At 42.5% G+C, this 17,963-nt stretch overlaps 2 protein-coding genes across 3 annotated transcripts in view; one reads left to right on the top strand and one right to left on the bottom strand.

Moving 5' to 3' along the window:
• DOCK2 (dedicator of cytokinesis 2) overlaps positions 1–17,963 on the top strand; it is a 430,014-nt gene that overhangs the window by 188,203 nt on the left and 223,848 nt on the right. The window lies entirely within an intron of this gene.
• INSYN2B (inhibitory synaptic factor family member 2B) overlaps positions 1–17,963 on the bottom strand; it is a 148,519-nt gene that overhangs the window by 43,439 nt on the left and 87,117 nt on the right. For both annotated transcript variants that reach the window (XM_077327134.1, XM_077327135.1), the window contains exon 2: positions 9,955–11,902. In XM_077327134.1, the coding sequence (XP_077183249.1) occupies positions 9,955–11,312 (1,358 nt within the window). In that variant the 5' untranslated portion in view covers positions 11,313–11,902. The remainder of the gene's footprint in view (positions 1–9,954; positions 11,903–17,963) is intronic.

Raw genomic sequence — 17,963 nt, 5'->3', positions numbered from 1 at the left:
AGTTATGTTGATACAGACTGTGGGTGATAATCCCTTATGCATATACTTTCCTTTAAACATTGAGGGAGTTGAAACTATGTACCCATCAAGAGAATTGCAATTAAAGTTGCAAATTTCCAAGTGGGACTTAGAGATATTCTCTAATGATGGATATGACTCTATGGCATTTTATCCTTCCTTCCTTCCTGAAATTCAGTCTCCCCAGGCTCCACCTGAAAATTATCTAGGAATTTCCCAGTCCAGAGTTGGCAACCCTAATTGAAGTTGTATGGGAAAGTGCTGAAAAACACTAAAAGAAGGCATAGATAAGTCAAGTAAAATCTAGCAAAACATCTGAATTCATTTTTTTAATTCAAAGAAGAATGAGAATAAAATCAGCTGGCGAGGATTCTCACCCCTGGTGAGAATCTGTGCTCCCTGCCCCTCCCCCTCCCTACCTGCTGGCATGTCTTCTAGCAGGGGTGGGACCAGCCCAGCAATGTATAGCACTGTGTCTCACTAGGCTGGCCCCACCCCACCAGTTTCCTGAGGCTGCCTCTGCCCTCAGGAGGGTGGGAGCGGCCTCAGAGGACTTGCAGGGTTGGGGCCAGCTCCTGCCAGTCTCCCAAGGCTGCCCCCACACTTTGGAGGGTGGGAGAGGCCTCGGAGGCATTGCGGGGGCAGGACCAGCCCAGAAAGACACAGCTCTGTGTCTCACAGGGCTGGCCCCATCCCTGCCAGTCTCCTGAGGCTGCCCCCACTCTCCAGAGGGCAGGAGCAGCCTTGGAACACTGGCCCCAGCAAAAACACCATAGCACTGAATGTGCCTCAGTGCTCTGGTGCCACCGCTGCCCATCTACTGGTGTGGTCCTTGGGCGTGGGACTACAAGTGTCATGTCCATAGACTTCCACTGGGGGACCGTGCGAGTAGATGTTCCACATCAATAATTTCCTTTAACATAGGTGAACTCTGAAAGAAAGAAAAACATATAGCTTTGTATCCCCACACCCAATCTGTGTGAACCAATACATGAAAGAAGACCTGGGACCTTGCCCTTTCTGAATCTGAAATCTGGTTGATGGACTGAACTGGCTTCTTCCTACAGAGCTGAACCCTCTGGACAAGAATAAGTTTCAATGGGTCAACTGAGAATCAAAGCCAGAGTTTGAAGTATACAACCTATAAATTTTGGACCAAAACAATCTTATTTACCCTAATTCAACTAACTAACTTGCTGTTGTAGAAATTATATAGGTATTAAATATACTTTTGTTTTACTTTTGCCGGTTTGTGCTTCTTGTGCTGTTAAACTAGTTTAAGTCTTTGGGGTTATTTCCTTTTATCCTGGAGTTTGGAGGGTTTTTTTTTTTTTTTTTTTTTGCAATTCTCATTTCATTCTTAATAAACTTTATTCTCGGTACTGTTTGCATTCACAACTGTTTTTTGCTCTTGATCCTGCCAAACTCAGATCACTCTGAACCCAGGTCTTGCAACAGTTCTGCAATGTTCTTTTTTTCTGATGAAAAAGCTTTCACTCAGACACTGACTTGAATCATTCCAATTGTCAGTCTCCTGTTTCCTCTCTGCTTGATTGAGGGGTGTCCTGGTGCATGCCAGCACCTGTAGGGACCTTTTAGCTAAAGTGTAGGTGGGGTGGGAAAATGGGGTTGTGTGAAGCTCCAGTTGACTGTTAATTGGTCTGTTGATTGGTTTTGGGCAGGAGCAGGGCTTTAAATCCCAGGATTTGCATTTTGCACTTCAGTGCTTTTTGTATAAAGTTAAGGGGATGCTTCCCCCTTCTAGGATCGCTGCCTTGTTGTGGCAAGGGGGCTTGCGTAGTTCAGTGAAGCTATGAGCTATACCGTGCAGGGCCACCCAAGACGGACAGGTCATAGCTGAGAGCTCTGACAAAAGGTGATCCACTGGAGAAGGAAATGGCAAACCACTCCAGTATCTTTGCCATGAAAACTCTATGGACAGTTCCAATAGGCATAACGATATGACGCCGGAAGATGAGCCCCTCAGGTCGGAAGGTGTCCAATATGCTACTGGGGATGAGCAGACGGCTAGTACGAGTAGCGCCAGAATGAATGAAGCGACTGGGCCAAAGCCGAAAGGACGCTCAGTTGTGGAAGTAACTGGTGGCGAAAAGACAGTCCGATGCTGTAAAGATTTTTATTCCATAGGAACCTGGAACGTCAGATCCATGAATCAAGGTAAGCTGGACGTGGTCAAACAAGAAATGAGAAGACTGAACATCGACATTTTAGGAATCAGTGAACTAAAATGGACAGGAATAGGTGAATTTAATTCAGATGACCATCAGGTATACTACTGTGGACAAGAATCTCGCAGAAGAAATGGAGTAGCCTTCATAATCAATAAGAGAGTAGGAAAAGCAGTCTTGGGATACAATCCCCAAAACGACAGAATGATCTCAGTTCGAATCCAAGGCAAACCATTCAACATCACAGTGATCCAGGTCTATGCCCCAACCACTGCTGCTGAAGAGGATGAAGTTGACGCCAAAAAGCAACGCCAAAAAATGATGTGCTTATCATCATGGGGGATTGGAATGCTAAAGTAGGAAACCAAAAGATAACTGGGATAACAGGCAAGTTTGGCCTTGGAGTACAAAATGAAGCAGGGCACAGGCTGGTAGAATTTTGTCAAGAGAATACAATGGTCATAGCAAACACTCTTTTCCAACAACCCAAGAGACGACTCTACACATGGACATCACCAGACGGTCAACACAGAAATCAGATTGACTATGTGCTCTGCAGCCAAAGATGGAAAAGTTCTATCCAGTCAATAAAAACAAGACCAGGAGCTGATTGTGGTTCAGATCATGAGCTTCTTGTTGCAAAATTTAGGCTTAAATTGAAGAAAGTAGGGAAAAGCACTAGGCCACTCAGGTATGAACTAAATCATATCCCCAACGAATACACAGGTGACAAATAGATTTAAGGAATTAGATCTGATAGACAGAGTGCCTGAAGAACTATGGACGGAGGTTCGCGACATTGTACAAGAGGTAGCAACTAAAACCATCCCAAAGAAAAAGAAATGCAAGAAATCAAAATGGCTGTCTGAGGAAGCTTTACAAATAGCTAAGGAGAGAAGGGAAGTGAAAGGCAAGGGAGAAAGAGAAAGATACACCCAACTGAATGCAGAATTCCAGAGAAAAGCTAGAAGAGATAAGAATGCCTTCTTAAATGAACAGTGCAAACAAATAGAAGAAAACAATAGAATGGGGAGGACCAGAGATCTTTTCAAGAAAATTGGAGATATGAAGAGAACGTTTCATGCAAAGTTGGGTATGATAAGGGACCAAAATGGTAGGGACCTCACAGAAGCAGAAGAGATTAAACAAAGGTGGCAAAATTATACAGAACAACTATACAAGAGCGAGCTTAACATCCCTGATGACCACAGTGGGGTAGTTACTGACCTGGAGCCAGACATCCTGGAATGTGAAGTTAAATGGGCCTTAGGAAGTCTGAGCAATAATAAAGCTAGTGGTGGTGACAGCATTCCAGTTGAACTATTCAAAATCTTAAAGGACGATGCAGTAAAAGTGCTACACTCAATATGCCAGCAAATTTGGAAAACTCAACAATGGCCACAGGATTGGAAAAGGTCAGTTTACATTCCAATCCCAAAGAAGGGCAATGCCACAGAATGTTCAAACTACCGCACCATTGCACTAATTTCTCATGCTAGCAAAGTTATGCTCAAAATCCTACAAGCTAGGCTCCAGCAATATGTGGACCGAGAACTTCCAGAAGTACAGGCAGGATTTCGAAGAGGCAGAGGAACTAGAGATCAAATTGCCAACATACGCTGGATCATGGAAAAAGCTAGGGAGTACCAGAAGAACGTATACTTCTGCTTCATTGACTATGCTAAAGCCTTTGATTGTGTGGAGCACAACAAATTGTGGCAAGTTCTTAAAGAGATGGGAATACCAGAGCATCTTATTTGTCTCTTGAGAAATTTATATGCAGGTCAAGAAGCAACAGTGAGAACTGAACATGGGATCACTGACTGGTTCAAAATTGAGAAAGGAGTTCGGCAAGGCTGTATACTGTCGCCTTGCCTATTTAACTTGTATGCAGAGCACATCATGAGAAATGCGGGATTAGAGGAGTCACAAATTGGGATCAAGATTGCAGGGAGAAATATCAACAACCTCAGATACGCAGATGATACCACTCTAATGGCAGAAAGTGAAGAGGAACTAAAGAGTCTGTTGATGCGGGTGAAGGAGGAGAGTGCAAAAGTTGGCTTGAAACTCAACATCAAGAAAACAAAGGTCATGGCATCCGGCCCTTTCAATTCCTGGCAAATAGATGGGGAAGAAATGGAGATAGTGACAGATTTTATTTTCCTGGGCTCCAAGATCACTGCAGATGGGGACTGCAGCAAAGAAATTAAAAGACGCTTGCTCCTGGGGAGGAAAGCTATGGCAAATCTAGACAGCATCCTAAAAAGCAGAGACATCACCCTGCCAACAAAAGTGCGTTTAGTCAAGGCTATGGTATTCCCAGTTGCAATGTATGGCTGTGAAAGTTGGACCATAAGGAAGGCCGAGCGTCAAAGAATTGAGGCTTTTGAACTCTGGTGCTGGAGAAGACTCTTGCGAGTCCCTTGGACTGCAAGGCGAACAAACCGGTCAGTCCTAGAGGAGATCAACCCTGACTGCTCTTTAGAAGGCCAGATCCTGAAGATGAAACTCAAATACTTTGGCCACCTCATGAGAAGGAAGGACTCCCTGGAGAAGAGCCTAATGCTGGGAGCGATCGAGGGCAAAAGAAGAAGGGGACGACAGAGAATGAGGTGGCTGGATGGAGTCACTGAAGCAGTAGGTGCAAACTTAAAAGGACTCCAGGGAATGGTAGAGGACAGGAAGGCCTGGAGGATCATTGTCCATGGGGTCGCGATGGGTCGGACACGACTTCGCACATAACAACAACAACAAGGGGATGCTTAACACTGGACACTTCCTTAAAAAAAATAATTGTAAGTATGTATGCAGGGAAGACTTTCCAAAAGTCTTTACTGATTAGTATAATGTTTTCTGGTGTTTTCTCTGACTCTCCCCCCACCCCACACACACAATGTCTCCTCCTCACTTTAAGAAACAAGACACCAATCTGGCTAACCCACTGGGTCTCAGTAAGAGCTGAGCGGAGGCTCTTGCAATTCCAGCTTTTACTTGTTATTGTTATGATCATGTTATAACAATAACATTGTTATTGTTGTTATAATGTTATTACTGTTATTACTGTTATCACCTGTTACCATATGGTATCTTTATATTTTCTTGTTCCCTGTAAACCACCTTGAGCCTTCAGGGAGGGCGGTTTAGATAGATAGATAGATAGATAGATAGATAGATAGATAGATAGATAGATAGATAGATAGATAGATAGATAGATAGATAGATAGATAGATAGATAGATAGATAGATAGATAGATAGATAGCCAAGCTTGGGAAGAGAGAGCAACCCATTTCTTCCCCCCTCACTTGCTGTGAAGCATGTGTGGGTTGATCTTTGTCTTGTATGAGTGCTTCTTGCATTAGTTAAAGAGCTCAGACATATTTTCAGCAACACTAGAAAGGAAATGGTCTGCTGCTGCTCGGAGCCAACCAATAAGCAGAGACCTCGGCACAATGCCCGTTCTGGAGGCATGGGTGGGGGCTGGGGGAAGAAACTCCGAAGGCATCTGCCCTCATGAAGCAGAGAAAATCCACTCTTGGATATGCCAGAGAATAAGTAGTGAGACTGCAGAGTCACCCTGAAGCTGTGCGGATGGGGGCAAAACCATCAGGGTCAGGTGCTAATGGCTTTTGTAAACTGAGCCAAATGAGATTTAAAAGCTCCTGAGTGTGCCAAGATTTTTGAGATAGCTGGGAATTTAAAGTGGAAAATAGGAATTAATACATCCCATACTGCTAATTGTGTTCCTATACACAGAACAGTCTTCTTTTAAGAAGATGGTCAAGTGAATTGCTAGCTTATAAATATCTAAAGAACTGTGTGTTGACAACAATGGAAATGAAATTCTGGGTATTTATATCATTTTTCATTAAATTAGGACTCAGGTTAAGCTTCATATTTATAGTTTTTCATTAATATTGACAAAGTGAAAAAGTAGATAATGGCGATCCAGTATACATTATGTATGCCAAAAAAACCAGCGTTTTTCTATTTGTGGTGCACAAACTCTGGAGGATTTACCCCATTACATATTTGACTGTTTACACTAACCCAGGGCCAAATTCCTCAATGAGATCTTATGTGGCTGTAACCTTCCCTCTATTGCTGAAAAGATAATCTATCTCCTATCTGACTGCGTTGACAATGTCACATACAAAACCTCACTGTTTGCTTTGGCTGCATGGAAAATAAGGGTCAATGTTGTCACCATTAAGGCAGCTCTTAATTCTCTTGTATCTCTGTATTTTTGTATGCTGTTTCATAGTTCTTTGGTCTTAAATTTTATGTTTTTATACAGTTCTTTTTATTCTGTTTTATTGTTTATAAACGTGTATCTTATATTTTGTAAAGGCCTATGGCTATATACAAATAAATGTATTATACTTGTATACATTAGGTTCTTGAACAGTCCAAAGGCTTTTGATGAGGTACTTCACCAAAGATCCCTTGTGAAGCTTAACCATCAGGGGAAAATAGAAAGGGTCCTCTTGTATATTAAACATTGGTTAAAAGACAAGCTATAGAGGTAGGAATAAATGTGCAGTTCTCTCAGTGGAGGGAAGTAAGTGGTGGGATCCACAAAGATCAGTACTGGGACCAGAGCAATTTAATTTATTCATTAATGATCTCAAATTGGGAGTCAGCAGTGTAGGGGCCAAGTCTGTCACTGACACATCATCATTCAGGAGGGTGAAATACAAGGCTGACTGTGAAGTAGGTAAGCATAAGGTGATGCACACTGGAACAACAACAACAACAAAATTTCCCCATTCCCGTGGACCATGAGATATTGGGCCACCGCCTCGCCGGTACGGGGATACGGGGTACAGCCTTGCGCTGGATACGCTCCTTCCTCCAGAACCGGACCCAGAGGGTTGCAGTGGGGGATGAGCTCTCGCGCCCTTATGGACTCCCTTGTGGGGTCCCACAGGGCGCGGTTCTCTCCCCCACACTGTTTAACGTCTTCATGCGCCCTCTGGCCCAGCTGGTACGGAGTTTTGGGTTGGGCTGCCATCAGTACGCTGATGACACCCAGCTCTATCTCCTCATGGACGGCCACCCAGACTCCCCCCCGGAACCATTCGCCAGATGTTTGGAAGCAGTGACAGAATGGTTTGAGCAGAGTCGCCTGAAACTCAACCCCTCCAAGACGGAGGTCCTGTGGCTGGGAAGTAGGGGGCGGGAACAGGAAGCGCATTTACCCACCCTGGCAGGGGCGCATCTTACCATCGCGTCCCAGGCTAGAAACTTGGGTGTGACCATTGATGCCTCCCTGACTATGGAGGCGCAGGTCAAAAAAGTAGCCGGCCAGGCATTTTTCCATCTTCGCCAAGCCCGGCTACTAGCGCCCTACCTGTCCCCCGAACACCTGGCCACTGTGATCCATGCAACGGTCACCTCCAGATTAGATTTCTGTAACTCGCTCTACGCGGGCCTATCCCTGTCTCTGATCCGGAAACTCCAGCTGGTACAAAATGCAGCCGCTAGGGTCCTCACCGGCACACCTTGGAGGGCCCACATCCAGCCTGTGCTGAGGCAGCTGCACTGGTTACCAATTGCTGTCCGGATCCGGTTCAAGGTTCTGGTTCTAACCTTTAAGGCTTTACGCGGGCTGGGACCCACATACCTGAGGGACCGCCTAGTGCCCTATGTCCCCCGCAGGGCTCTGCGCTCTGCGAGTGAGAATCTTCTGGTCGTTCCCGGCCCTAGGGAAGCACGCCTAGCCTCGACCAGGGCCAGGGCCTTCTCGGTCCTGGCCCCCACCTGGTGGAATGAGCTCCCGGGTGAGCTGCGGGCCCTGCGGGACCCTTTAACGTTCCGCAGGGCCTGCAAGACAGAGCTCTTCCGCCAGGTCTATGGTTGAGGCTGGGGCTGCCGGGGTACATCGACTGCTCTCCCCCGGGCTTCTTGAACATCGTTGACCTCCTTCTCCTCCACCCCCGCTTTTTTAGGAATGGGGGTAGGAAGGATCTTGTTATTGTGCTGCCATGTTGTGACATTTTAAAGTCTTTTAATGGGAGTTTTAATGGGTTTTTTAAGACATTGTAACCCGCCGCGAGCCATTTGGGAGTGGCGGGAAATAAATCGAAATAATAATAATAATAATAATAATAATAATAATAATAATAATAATAATAATAATAATAATAATAATAATTTTAAGTCTGAATTTACTGAGACTGAGAAAGAAAGAGAATGTTGAGGTTGCAGTAGATGGCTCAATGAAAAGGTCAACCCAGTCTGCTGCTGCAGTGACAAAGTCAAACTCTGTGCTGTGGATGGGATTGGAAATGAAACAGCCAATATTATATTTGTTTGTTTGTTTGTTATTTTGACTTCTACCCCTCCACTCTCCGTAGACTTGTGGTGGGTTACATGAAAAACAAATTAAAAACCCCATTAAAACAAGTATGCCAGGAGCTGGTCCTCTGCGGCTTTGTCAACCATCTTGCCCAGGAATGCCAAATGTGACACTGGGTTGTAGCTGGGCAGATCCTGGAGGTCCAGTGATGTTTTTTTCCCCAATAAGGGATAATGCCCCTGTATAGATCTAGGGGGCGGCTTCATTTGGAATCCTGTGTACAGTTCTGCTCACCATATCTTGAAAAGGACATCGCAGAGCTGGGAAAAGTACAGAAGGGGGCAACAAGGATGATTAAGATGTTGGAGCACTTTTCACCTTTCCTGTGAGGAAAGGCTGAAGAGCCTGGAATTTTTAGACAACTTAAGTGGACACGATTCATAAAATTATTCATGGGGTAGAGATGGCAGACATGACAACTTTTTCTCACTATCCCCAAATGCCAAACTTTGAGGGCATCCAGTGAAGTTGATGGGCAGTAGATTTAGAACAGATAAAAGGAAATAATTTACACAAGTGAGATTAAAATGTAGAATTTGCTGTCAGAAGATATAGTGATGGCCAAGATACGTGCAGCTTTAAAAGGGGATTGGATGGTTTCATGGAAGATTGGTTTATTAGTGGTTGCTAACCATAATGAGTACAGGGAAACTCAAAATTCAGAGGTAAAAAAACTCCCAGGGGAAGGCCTCAGCCTCTATGCCTTGTTCTTGTTCTTCTGAAATAACTGCCTCTATACGGGACAGGGTGCTAGACTAGATGGACCACTTGTTTGGTCTTTTATTATGTTAATTAATTAATTAAAAAATATACCCACCTTTCCTTGTGGTTAAAGGCAGTTTTCAATAATAGGTAAAAATATTTCCAGTTTAAACTAAAACAAATAACCCCCCCCCCCCGAATCTCTCCCTCCTCCTTCTTATGCTCTTATGCCTCTGTTTTAATATGTTCCGGTTCTTGCATCTCTGTTTCAAAACAATAAATTAATCTCGTGTGCATATGTGCGTGCGCACACACACACATTTTATAATCCAGAAATACTACTACGATTTATAGTTATGCTTTTTGGGTAGATTTGCCACTCCCTGAACTGAAGATTAACCACCAGGAGAAATAACTATCTGATGCCAGTGTGTTGAGTATAAACATTGATACATCTTAGCGAGGATGGTTTTGTATCCTCTAAGCTTTAAACAAAAATTGTGAAAGAACAATTTATTTGATTTATAACTGGAAAAATATGAAATATGGTAGCAGAATGTGATTTAACAATCGATTGCATCCAAAAATATCCCCAAGGGCAAAATTTAAAAGGAAACAATGCATTATTTAAAGAATGCAGTTAACATTAATAAAATAGGATTGAATATCAAAACACATCATACCCTTCATTGAGGGCTCTGGCCTTTTCCATGTCTTGAATTACATTCAAAAGGATTTTAATCTTCTCTTGGTTTGACTGCAAGGATTCCTCAACAGACTGGAGCCTATCTTGTAAAGCACACAGTTCGCTGTGTGCCAAATGGATTTGATTAATTTGTTTAGTGTCTTTGTTCTGTGGTTTTATCGCAGTCTCTGGAAGATAGGCATTTATGTGAAAGCCTTCTAAGTAGTCATACTGTGGCACTTCGGTATTGGTGGAAATGTGCTCTGCGTCAGTTTGACACGAAGGAAAAGAAGGTAATGCATTGCTGTTAGCGAATGACTTTATTGTTTGGTTATTATTAGTTAGTATCTTATGGTCAGAGTCTGCTTTCTGCTGTATTGGTTGCTGATGTTCTCTGAGGGAGCAGCCTAATGAACTGTGGCATAACTGAGGTGATGATGGAATGATTTCCTTAGTACCAGTGTCATTACTAGAGGCAAGTAGCTCAGTATAGTTTTTTTCCTTACAAGAACCATGACTCACATTAGTTTCATTACAGTTACCGCTGACACAAGAGAGAGATTTTTCTGAGCCCGTACGCACTGAACAGTTTTCATCGGATTGTCTCAGAGCCATAGAAGGATGAACTGAACTGCTTAAATCCATTTGTGTATCTGGGCCATAAATAGAAAAATTGTCTTGTGCAGAACCTGGGTGTGTATATTCAGGCACCTGGGTAGAAACAGTTGCTTTTTCTAGTATTGCGCATTTATCTGAACCTAAATAGATAGGCCCATTGCTTTGTGCTTTAGGCACCCTGTCAAATAGCAGATTGGCTGTTGTGGCTGCTCTCGGTCCATCACCTAAATGCCGACTGATGCTTAAGTAAGAGAGACTGGGAGAAATGACATCCTGTTCAGAGTGATTGCCATTTACTTGAATGGAATATTCGGACTCCTTTGGCATTTCAGTTAAGGACTTACTTGCTGTAATTCTTTTCTTTTTAAATATGGGGAAGTGTTTTCTGAGACTAGGAGAAGTCTGTATGGCAATATTTTGTAATCCTGCGTGCGATGAAGGGAAACCGAGGGCATGGTTTACTTGGTTTTGGGGTTGTGATGCTTGTATTTTATCCAGTATGTATGAGTCTTGAGCGGCTGCTGTCTCCAGATCCGATTCTGTCAGTGGTGGATTGTCCGTTCCATCATCTTTGAATCGCACTTGTTGAGATTTGCTCCTGCGATGGTGGGGCCGCCTCTGAAAATCGACTGAATCCAGGCTGTTCCGCTTTAGCAGCACTGGGCGCACTTTAATGCCTTGTTGAGCCATTGTGTCGCAATTTAATGTATGCAGATAATATGTTTCTTTGCGACCCATTTCATTTGGTCATTTGAAAAACATCTGGCTGGGCCCCCAAATAAAAACAGACTACTGTTGTTGGACAAAAAAGTACCTTTTCATTCTCTTTTGTTCTTAGTGTGTATATATTTAGTAACTTCTTTTTGCAGTTTTTCAAAATTTACTTTTAAGTATTATTATAGTATTATTCTTATGACTCAAAGAATTAACTTACAATTTAAATACTTGATCCCAGATATTCTGTATTTGCATAGAATGTAAACAACAAGCATTATAGCACCTCGGGGCAATTGCTTTCCAGATGCATAGGTCTCCTAGAAGAACATATCCTTTAATACTAAATGAAAACACTTCCTTTATAGGTTTTTTTTCTTCTTGCTCCATCTTCTTACTGTTGCTGATGAAATTAATCTTAAATAGCTGAACAAAAGCCTGCGAGTTGTGACCAAACAGAAGTATAGCATCCAACAGGATCAAATGAAAGCAGGTTACTATAGTATGGTCCTTGATCTTGTTCACACAAATTTGAGATTAAAGATGTCTAAGGAACTGTGACTGTGATGACGTCCCAAAATCTCAGGGTCTGGAGAGTAGCTTTTATATGGTTTCTGAAATAAGAAGAAAAGAAAATCATTGCTATATCATATTAAACAATTGTTTTAATCGCAAAGTGATTTTTAATATACTGAGGGCCTTTTCGCACGGGGATCTTTGTTGCAAATTGTTTGCGGAATGAAAAATCGCCATTTAAAATAGTGGAATTCGTCGTTATGCATACCTGCCTTTGTAGTGGAATCAGTTGCGTTTTTTAGCGTTTCCCACAGGCTTCCGGTCTCGGCAGAAATCGCTAGAAAGGAAGCGCTATTGCCAAGCTCGTCCCGCCCCTGGCCGTCAAGCAGCCAATGGGCAGCCGTTAGCATGCTCCCAAACAGCCCCTTTCCCTTTAAGAAAGGTTTAAAAAAAAAAAAACAGACCCATAGCAACGAATCTATGTAGATTCGTTGCTACGGAGAGACCCATCCAGCTGCCTAATGTGAGCTGTCGTTTGATTGTATGATCGTTTGCACGCTGCCTCGAGTGATAAAAAAAAATTCCCCCCCCCCTTCTCACGGGCCCGATTTTCGGCTGAATTTATGTGTAAAAAATAAAGGGACTTTATTTCAGCAAACGGGCTTTTAAGTGGTTTGTGCTTAGTGACTAAAGGTGAAGGACTGAAGCCAGGGAAGCCTCTAAACAGAAAGAGGCTCGCCGGTGCGTTTATCCCCGCTCGCTCGGAGAAAAAAAAATGGCGATCGCTTCGCCGGAAGTTTGGAGGAGAGAGCCAGGGGGAGGGACTTTGAAGAACCAGCAACAATGGTAACGCACAGGTCTTTAGCGCTACTGTTGCAGATTGGTTGCAGGAGTGTATCGCTATCCGGAGGGTGAATCCACTTTTCTGGATTCCCCTGAAAGCGCCACAACGAAGCGCTTTTTGCGGGTCGGTTTCAGGATTGTTGCAGATTGTCTACGACGTCGTGGGTTATGGCAAATTAGTAGCGTTTCCAATTAGCAACCATTGTGCTATTTTGAAGCCGTGCGAAATGGCCCTCAGAGTAAGAAACTCTTGAGATGGGGTCGGACAGCGTAAACAAGCCAGGGCTCTTTCATGTTGTAGAGAAAGGCAATTGTAAATAAAAATAATAATTGTGCTGACTAATACAATTATGCAGGTCTCTAATATTAATTTGCCTGAAATCTGCTACCAACCTAATCTCACAAAACCAGTTAGGTAAAGCAATTTAGGTTTCCCCCTACCCCCACTACCTCTGAATTACTGACACTTTATACGTAAAATTGCTTTCTTGACTCTGATGTGGGAGCTAGTTTCCTTTGATCATTCTTCAGTCACTGTTTAAATATAGAAAGAACAAATTGTGTTGCTTCTTCCTACTTGGTTACACTTGATCAGGCAAGCCCTGATCTTGTCATATCTCTGAGAAGCTAAGCAGGATTGACCCTGGATAGTATTTGGGTAGGGGACCTCCAAGGTAAATGAAGATCATGACACAAACCCAGACAATGGCAAACCATCTCCAAATGTCTCTTGCTTGGCTGCCAGACAGTCATAAGATCTCCTGACTACATGCCATATATGCCATACGATACGATAACAAATAAATAAATAATAATAAATAATACTTCATTCTTGTTTGGCTGGAAGGAATGACGACATCCAGGATCAACATTGCTTGTCCAAATGTTAGTCAGTACACTTAATTACCATTAGCTTGGGTTTATGAAGCAAGAAATTGAAGCCAGGATATGAAGGTGATATTAGCTGCAGTTAGTGTTCACCATGTTTTTGCCTTATGGATGAATGCCAATGGCTGTTTTATCCCTCTCTTATTTCCTACTAGTGCAGAATGCTCACCCACCATACTAAGGAGCCTGATAATAGTGACAGTACATCCTCCCCCATTTTTTTTGAATAGAAAAAACAGGTGGTAGAGCAAGGGACTTCTTCCTGTATCTGTAAATAGCCTGGTCTAGAAAAAAGTTGCCATTTTCCTTACCCCTATGCATGATGCAATCCTACATACTACTTTAATATAGCATAGGAACAAACAATTCTCATTAAAATTTATTTTATTTATCATTTTATTTATATTCCACCACTCCCACACAGTGGCTCAAGGCGGGTAACATTTAGTGCACAGTAAAAACTCCTGAAAATAATAGAGCCCAGAAATCCCACTCATAATCCCTTAAACAATCAAACCCAGTAAAATACCACCCTTGATGGTGGCAATAAAACCCTCCCCCACCCTACAGGCTTCATAGCAAAAACCTCAGGGGAACACAGCAAGGGGGTAGCCTGATGACCTGGCTTACTTAAGATCAAATACAGATATAGGGCTTTCAGTGTTATTGGGGGGGGGGGGGACTTGACAACTGCTGTTTAATTCAAAATTCTGCTTAGGCTTAGAGGTTTCAGATTGATTGATTGATTGATTGATTGATTATTAAACTTATACCCCACCCCTCTTGATAAGCGGGCTTGGGGCAGCTTACAAATAAAGGCAAACAGACTTTACAATAATAAATATAATAAAAACACTAAAAACAACATTCCCTCAATTAAAACATAACAATCAACCCCCCCCCCCCCCCCGAATAACCAAAGAAGGCAGATGGCGGACAAAAACCAAAAACAACTCCCCAATTCCCATGCCACCACCTTTATCATGCCATTAATCGCATATGATGGAAAAACAGGCTGTCAGATGTCACAGGGCGGGACCCATAGATCAAACAGCCTGGGATTCTCCCCCCACCCCGGCCTCAATCAAAAGCCTGGTGGAAGAGCTTACAGGTCATGCAGAACGTTGATAGCTCCATCAGGGCCCTCAGCTCTTCCTGGAGGTCATTCCACCAGGCAGGGGCCAGGACTGAAAAGGCTAAAATATGCCTGTCACCCAAACAGGGGCGGGGTGGCATCCTCAATTGAGCCTTTAGAATGTGGTGGTCTGAGCATGGTATATTACTTCCCACCAGATTTAACTCTACACCCGCACCAAAGATTAAATCGAGGGTATGTCTCGCCTGATGAGTGGGTCCAGCAACAATTTGTAAGAACCCTAGTATCGCCATAGCTGACTCCAGCTCTGGCCTAAGTCGTGGAGCCGGTGCATCCCCATGGGCATTAAAATCCCCCCAAATAATAAATGCCTTTTATGTCAACCATCCCTGTTTAGTTTTTATTGAGGCATTGCTTCCTTGGCTTCATCCAGCGGTCAACAAAGCTGGATAACTGATTGTAAACATTTATCTCTGTTTATAGTTGTTCTTCCACAGATTGACACATTTTAATGGCATTTGTTATATGTAACATCTGTCGTAGTCCCATATTAGTTCTTAGACCACTATATAATATTATGTGAATTTTAATTGTTCTCTTCTTTCAATGATACAAAACTAGTTCTTATTATAGGCAATGTGAATATTAAATAATTGTGAATGGGCAGCAAGCCGAGTTGTTTATTTCATTTGCTGTATTTTGCAGATTGCAGGAATGGGATTCACCTGGACTCTAGTGGGCTGGTGGATAGGATTTACCTGCTCATGACAATAGCATGGATGAGGGGAAAATCTCAAACCAGAAACTAGTGTTATGTTGCATGCATCGGACTAGATATGGCACAGCTGTCTTGAGCACTAGCAACTGTTTGGCAAGGGCTGTCTACAATTTGGCAACTTAGGGGTCTGAGCCAGGGTGACCTTGCCCAGGAAATGCCCAGACAGAGGAGGCCTGACTCTTTTGCATGCCATTACATGTCTGTATTGTAAAAACCAGGTATGAAATGACTTCTGTTCCTTTAACTGCTGCAGATACTGTTTGGATGTAAAAATTACTAAAATTGGCCCTTGATTATTCCAGTCAATGGTGTTAGCTCCTCTCATCTCACATCTTCCTGCAATGGATATCTTCTTTGTGCAGTGTCCAGTGTCCATAGACATAGTTGTCATGCCATAATAGTATTATATAGTCTTATGTACTATAGACATTGGAATCTACACATATTGAGCTCAAGCCAGGTTGGCTCCATCAGAAATGAAGAGTCTAAAAGCCATGTGGCTCCTGTAGAAGTGAAGAATCTAATGCCCAGAATCCAAAGAAGAAGTCTTTGATATCAAGAAGGGAAGCAAATTGCACCCTAGTGTTCACAAATATTTCTTATCCTGGAAACAACTACAGATTTATGATCAGGTAGATTTCATCTGCTCCATATTATCTGCTTGCTGGACCTTTGCAGTTTGTGATGTTTTTTAATCTGCCCAAGATAAGTTATTTAATATTTAATTTATTTAAAGTATAGGCATAAATACGGAATTCATTTCAATGTATCATACACAAAGATGGCGCATAGAATTGGAATATATACCCTCTGTATGTCCTTCAATGCCTCTGCACTGCTTTCATAAGTTTCAAGCTGAAAGATTACCTTGACTTTGGCAGAAAGCTGTATTCTGAAAGGGTGGGGGAGGAGACTATCCTGTCTGTGATCAATTGTTCTTTCTATTTTTTTTTCTTTTCATTTGAAGCTGTAAATACTGAAACATTTATGCCAGCAAAATGCTAACACAGCACAGAGTGCCAAAGTTTTACCCTGAGAGAAAAGGAATTTTGAAGGTGGGATAAAAATGCTACTTCTTGAGTGGGAGTACATTTTGTCACACAGAAGTACTTATGAATTTTGTAGTCGTGTAGCATCATCAAAATGCTTGTGCAAACTTCAGCGCACTCTGTCTTGAGTACAAGAGAAAAATACCGTTGAACATTTCTGCAAGGACTCTTGAAGGAAACCTAAAGCAAGACAATTCTGGTATGTCAATCAGATATATTTTAATGACCAGCATAAACTTGCATAATATACGAAACCCCTGCAGAGTTTACTGCCTTACTTTCTGCTAAGGTATAAGTTCAAAAAGTCCCGAGAGTACCTATTACAGTTTGATGGGCTACAGAACAAATGTCAATAGCTTCACCTCTTAAGTCAGCCTTCATTTTATAGCATACCCTTTTATAGTAGCTCAGTTATTAGATTTTTTAGCAGTTTTTAAGAATCTATAAAGCTTATACTCTGCAACAGTCCATTAATATTCTACAGGAAGAATTTAAATTTAATTAGGAACTGACAGTTAATAATAAATTCCATTGTACATAATCCTACCCTACCCTCATTGCTACCTAATCAGTTGGCCCTCAAAAATATTTTCCTCCCATGTATTTCTGCCCTCCTCCATTTCCGATGTATGGCTTTGATATTGCCCATCTTTGTCTATTCTACCTTCTGTAACATCCGACTCTTTTCCCTAGTTGTCTTACTCTTTCTTATTTCTTTAACTTTCTCATAATATTACCAATTTCCTCTTTCACTTCTTTCCAGAATGGCACATGAAAACTTCATTACAAGACTCTGCCATTACAAGGCAAATATAATGTAAGAGAGAGAAATATGTTTTGTTTCCTAGTCTTCGTTCTCTGTTGATAGTTATAAGCAGGGTATTTCTGAAACTAATACACAAGATCAATGTAAATAATTTATATTTTTCCCTTAGAATCATAGAATCATAGATTCCAATCATAGATTAGAAGGGACCTCCTGGATCATCTAGTCCAACCCCCTGTACTATGTAGGACACTCACAACCCTATCGCTCATCCACTGTAACCTGCCACCCCTTGACCCTTCACAGAATCAGTTTCTCTGTCAGATGGCTATTCAGCCTCTGTTTAAAAATGTCCAAAAATGGAGAACCCACCACCTCCCAAGGAAGCCTGTTCCACTGAGAAACCACTATGTCAGGAATTTCTTCCAGCTGTTTAGATGGAATTTCTTTTGAATTAATTTCATCCCATTGGTTCTGGTTTGTCCCTCCAGGGCAAGAGAGAACAACTCTGCTCCATCCTCTATATTAACGATCCCCAACCTGTGGGCTGTGGACCACATGTGGTCCGTCAACTAATTGGAGGTGGGCCGCGAAGGACGCCTTCTCCCCCCCCCCCATCCCTTTACTTCATCCCCCCCCCCCGGCCCTTTACAACACACTTCGGGTGTCATTGTCTCCCATCACTCCCAGATGGGACTATCTTGTTGCAGAGAAACAAGCTCAGGGTTCCCATTGATTT

This window comes from Paroedura picta, chromosome 3 (assembly GCF_049243985.1).
Source record: "Paroedura picta isolate Pp20150507F chromosome 3, Ppicta_v3.0, whole genome shotgun sequence".
NCBI classification, from domain to species: domain Eukaryota; kingdom Metazoa; phylum Chordata; class Lepidosauria; order Squamata; family Gekkonidae; genus Paroedura; species Paroedura picta.
This window is presented reverse-complemented; position numbering and strand designations above follow the sequence as displayed.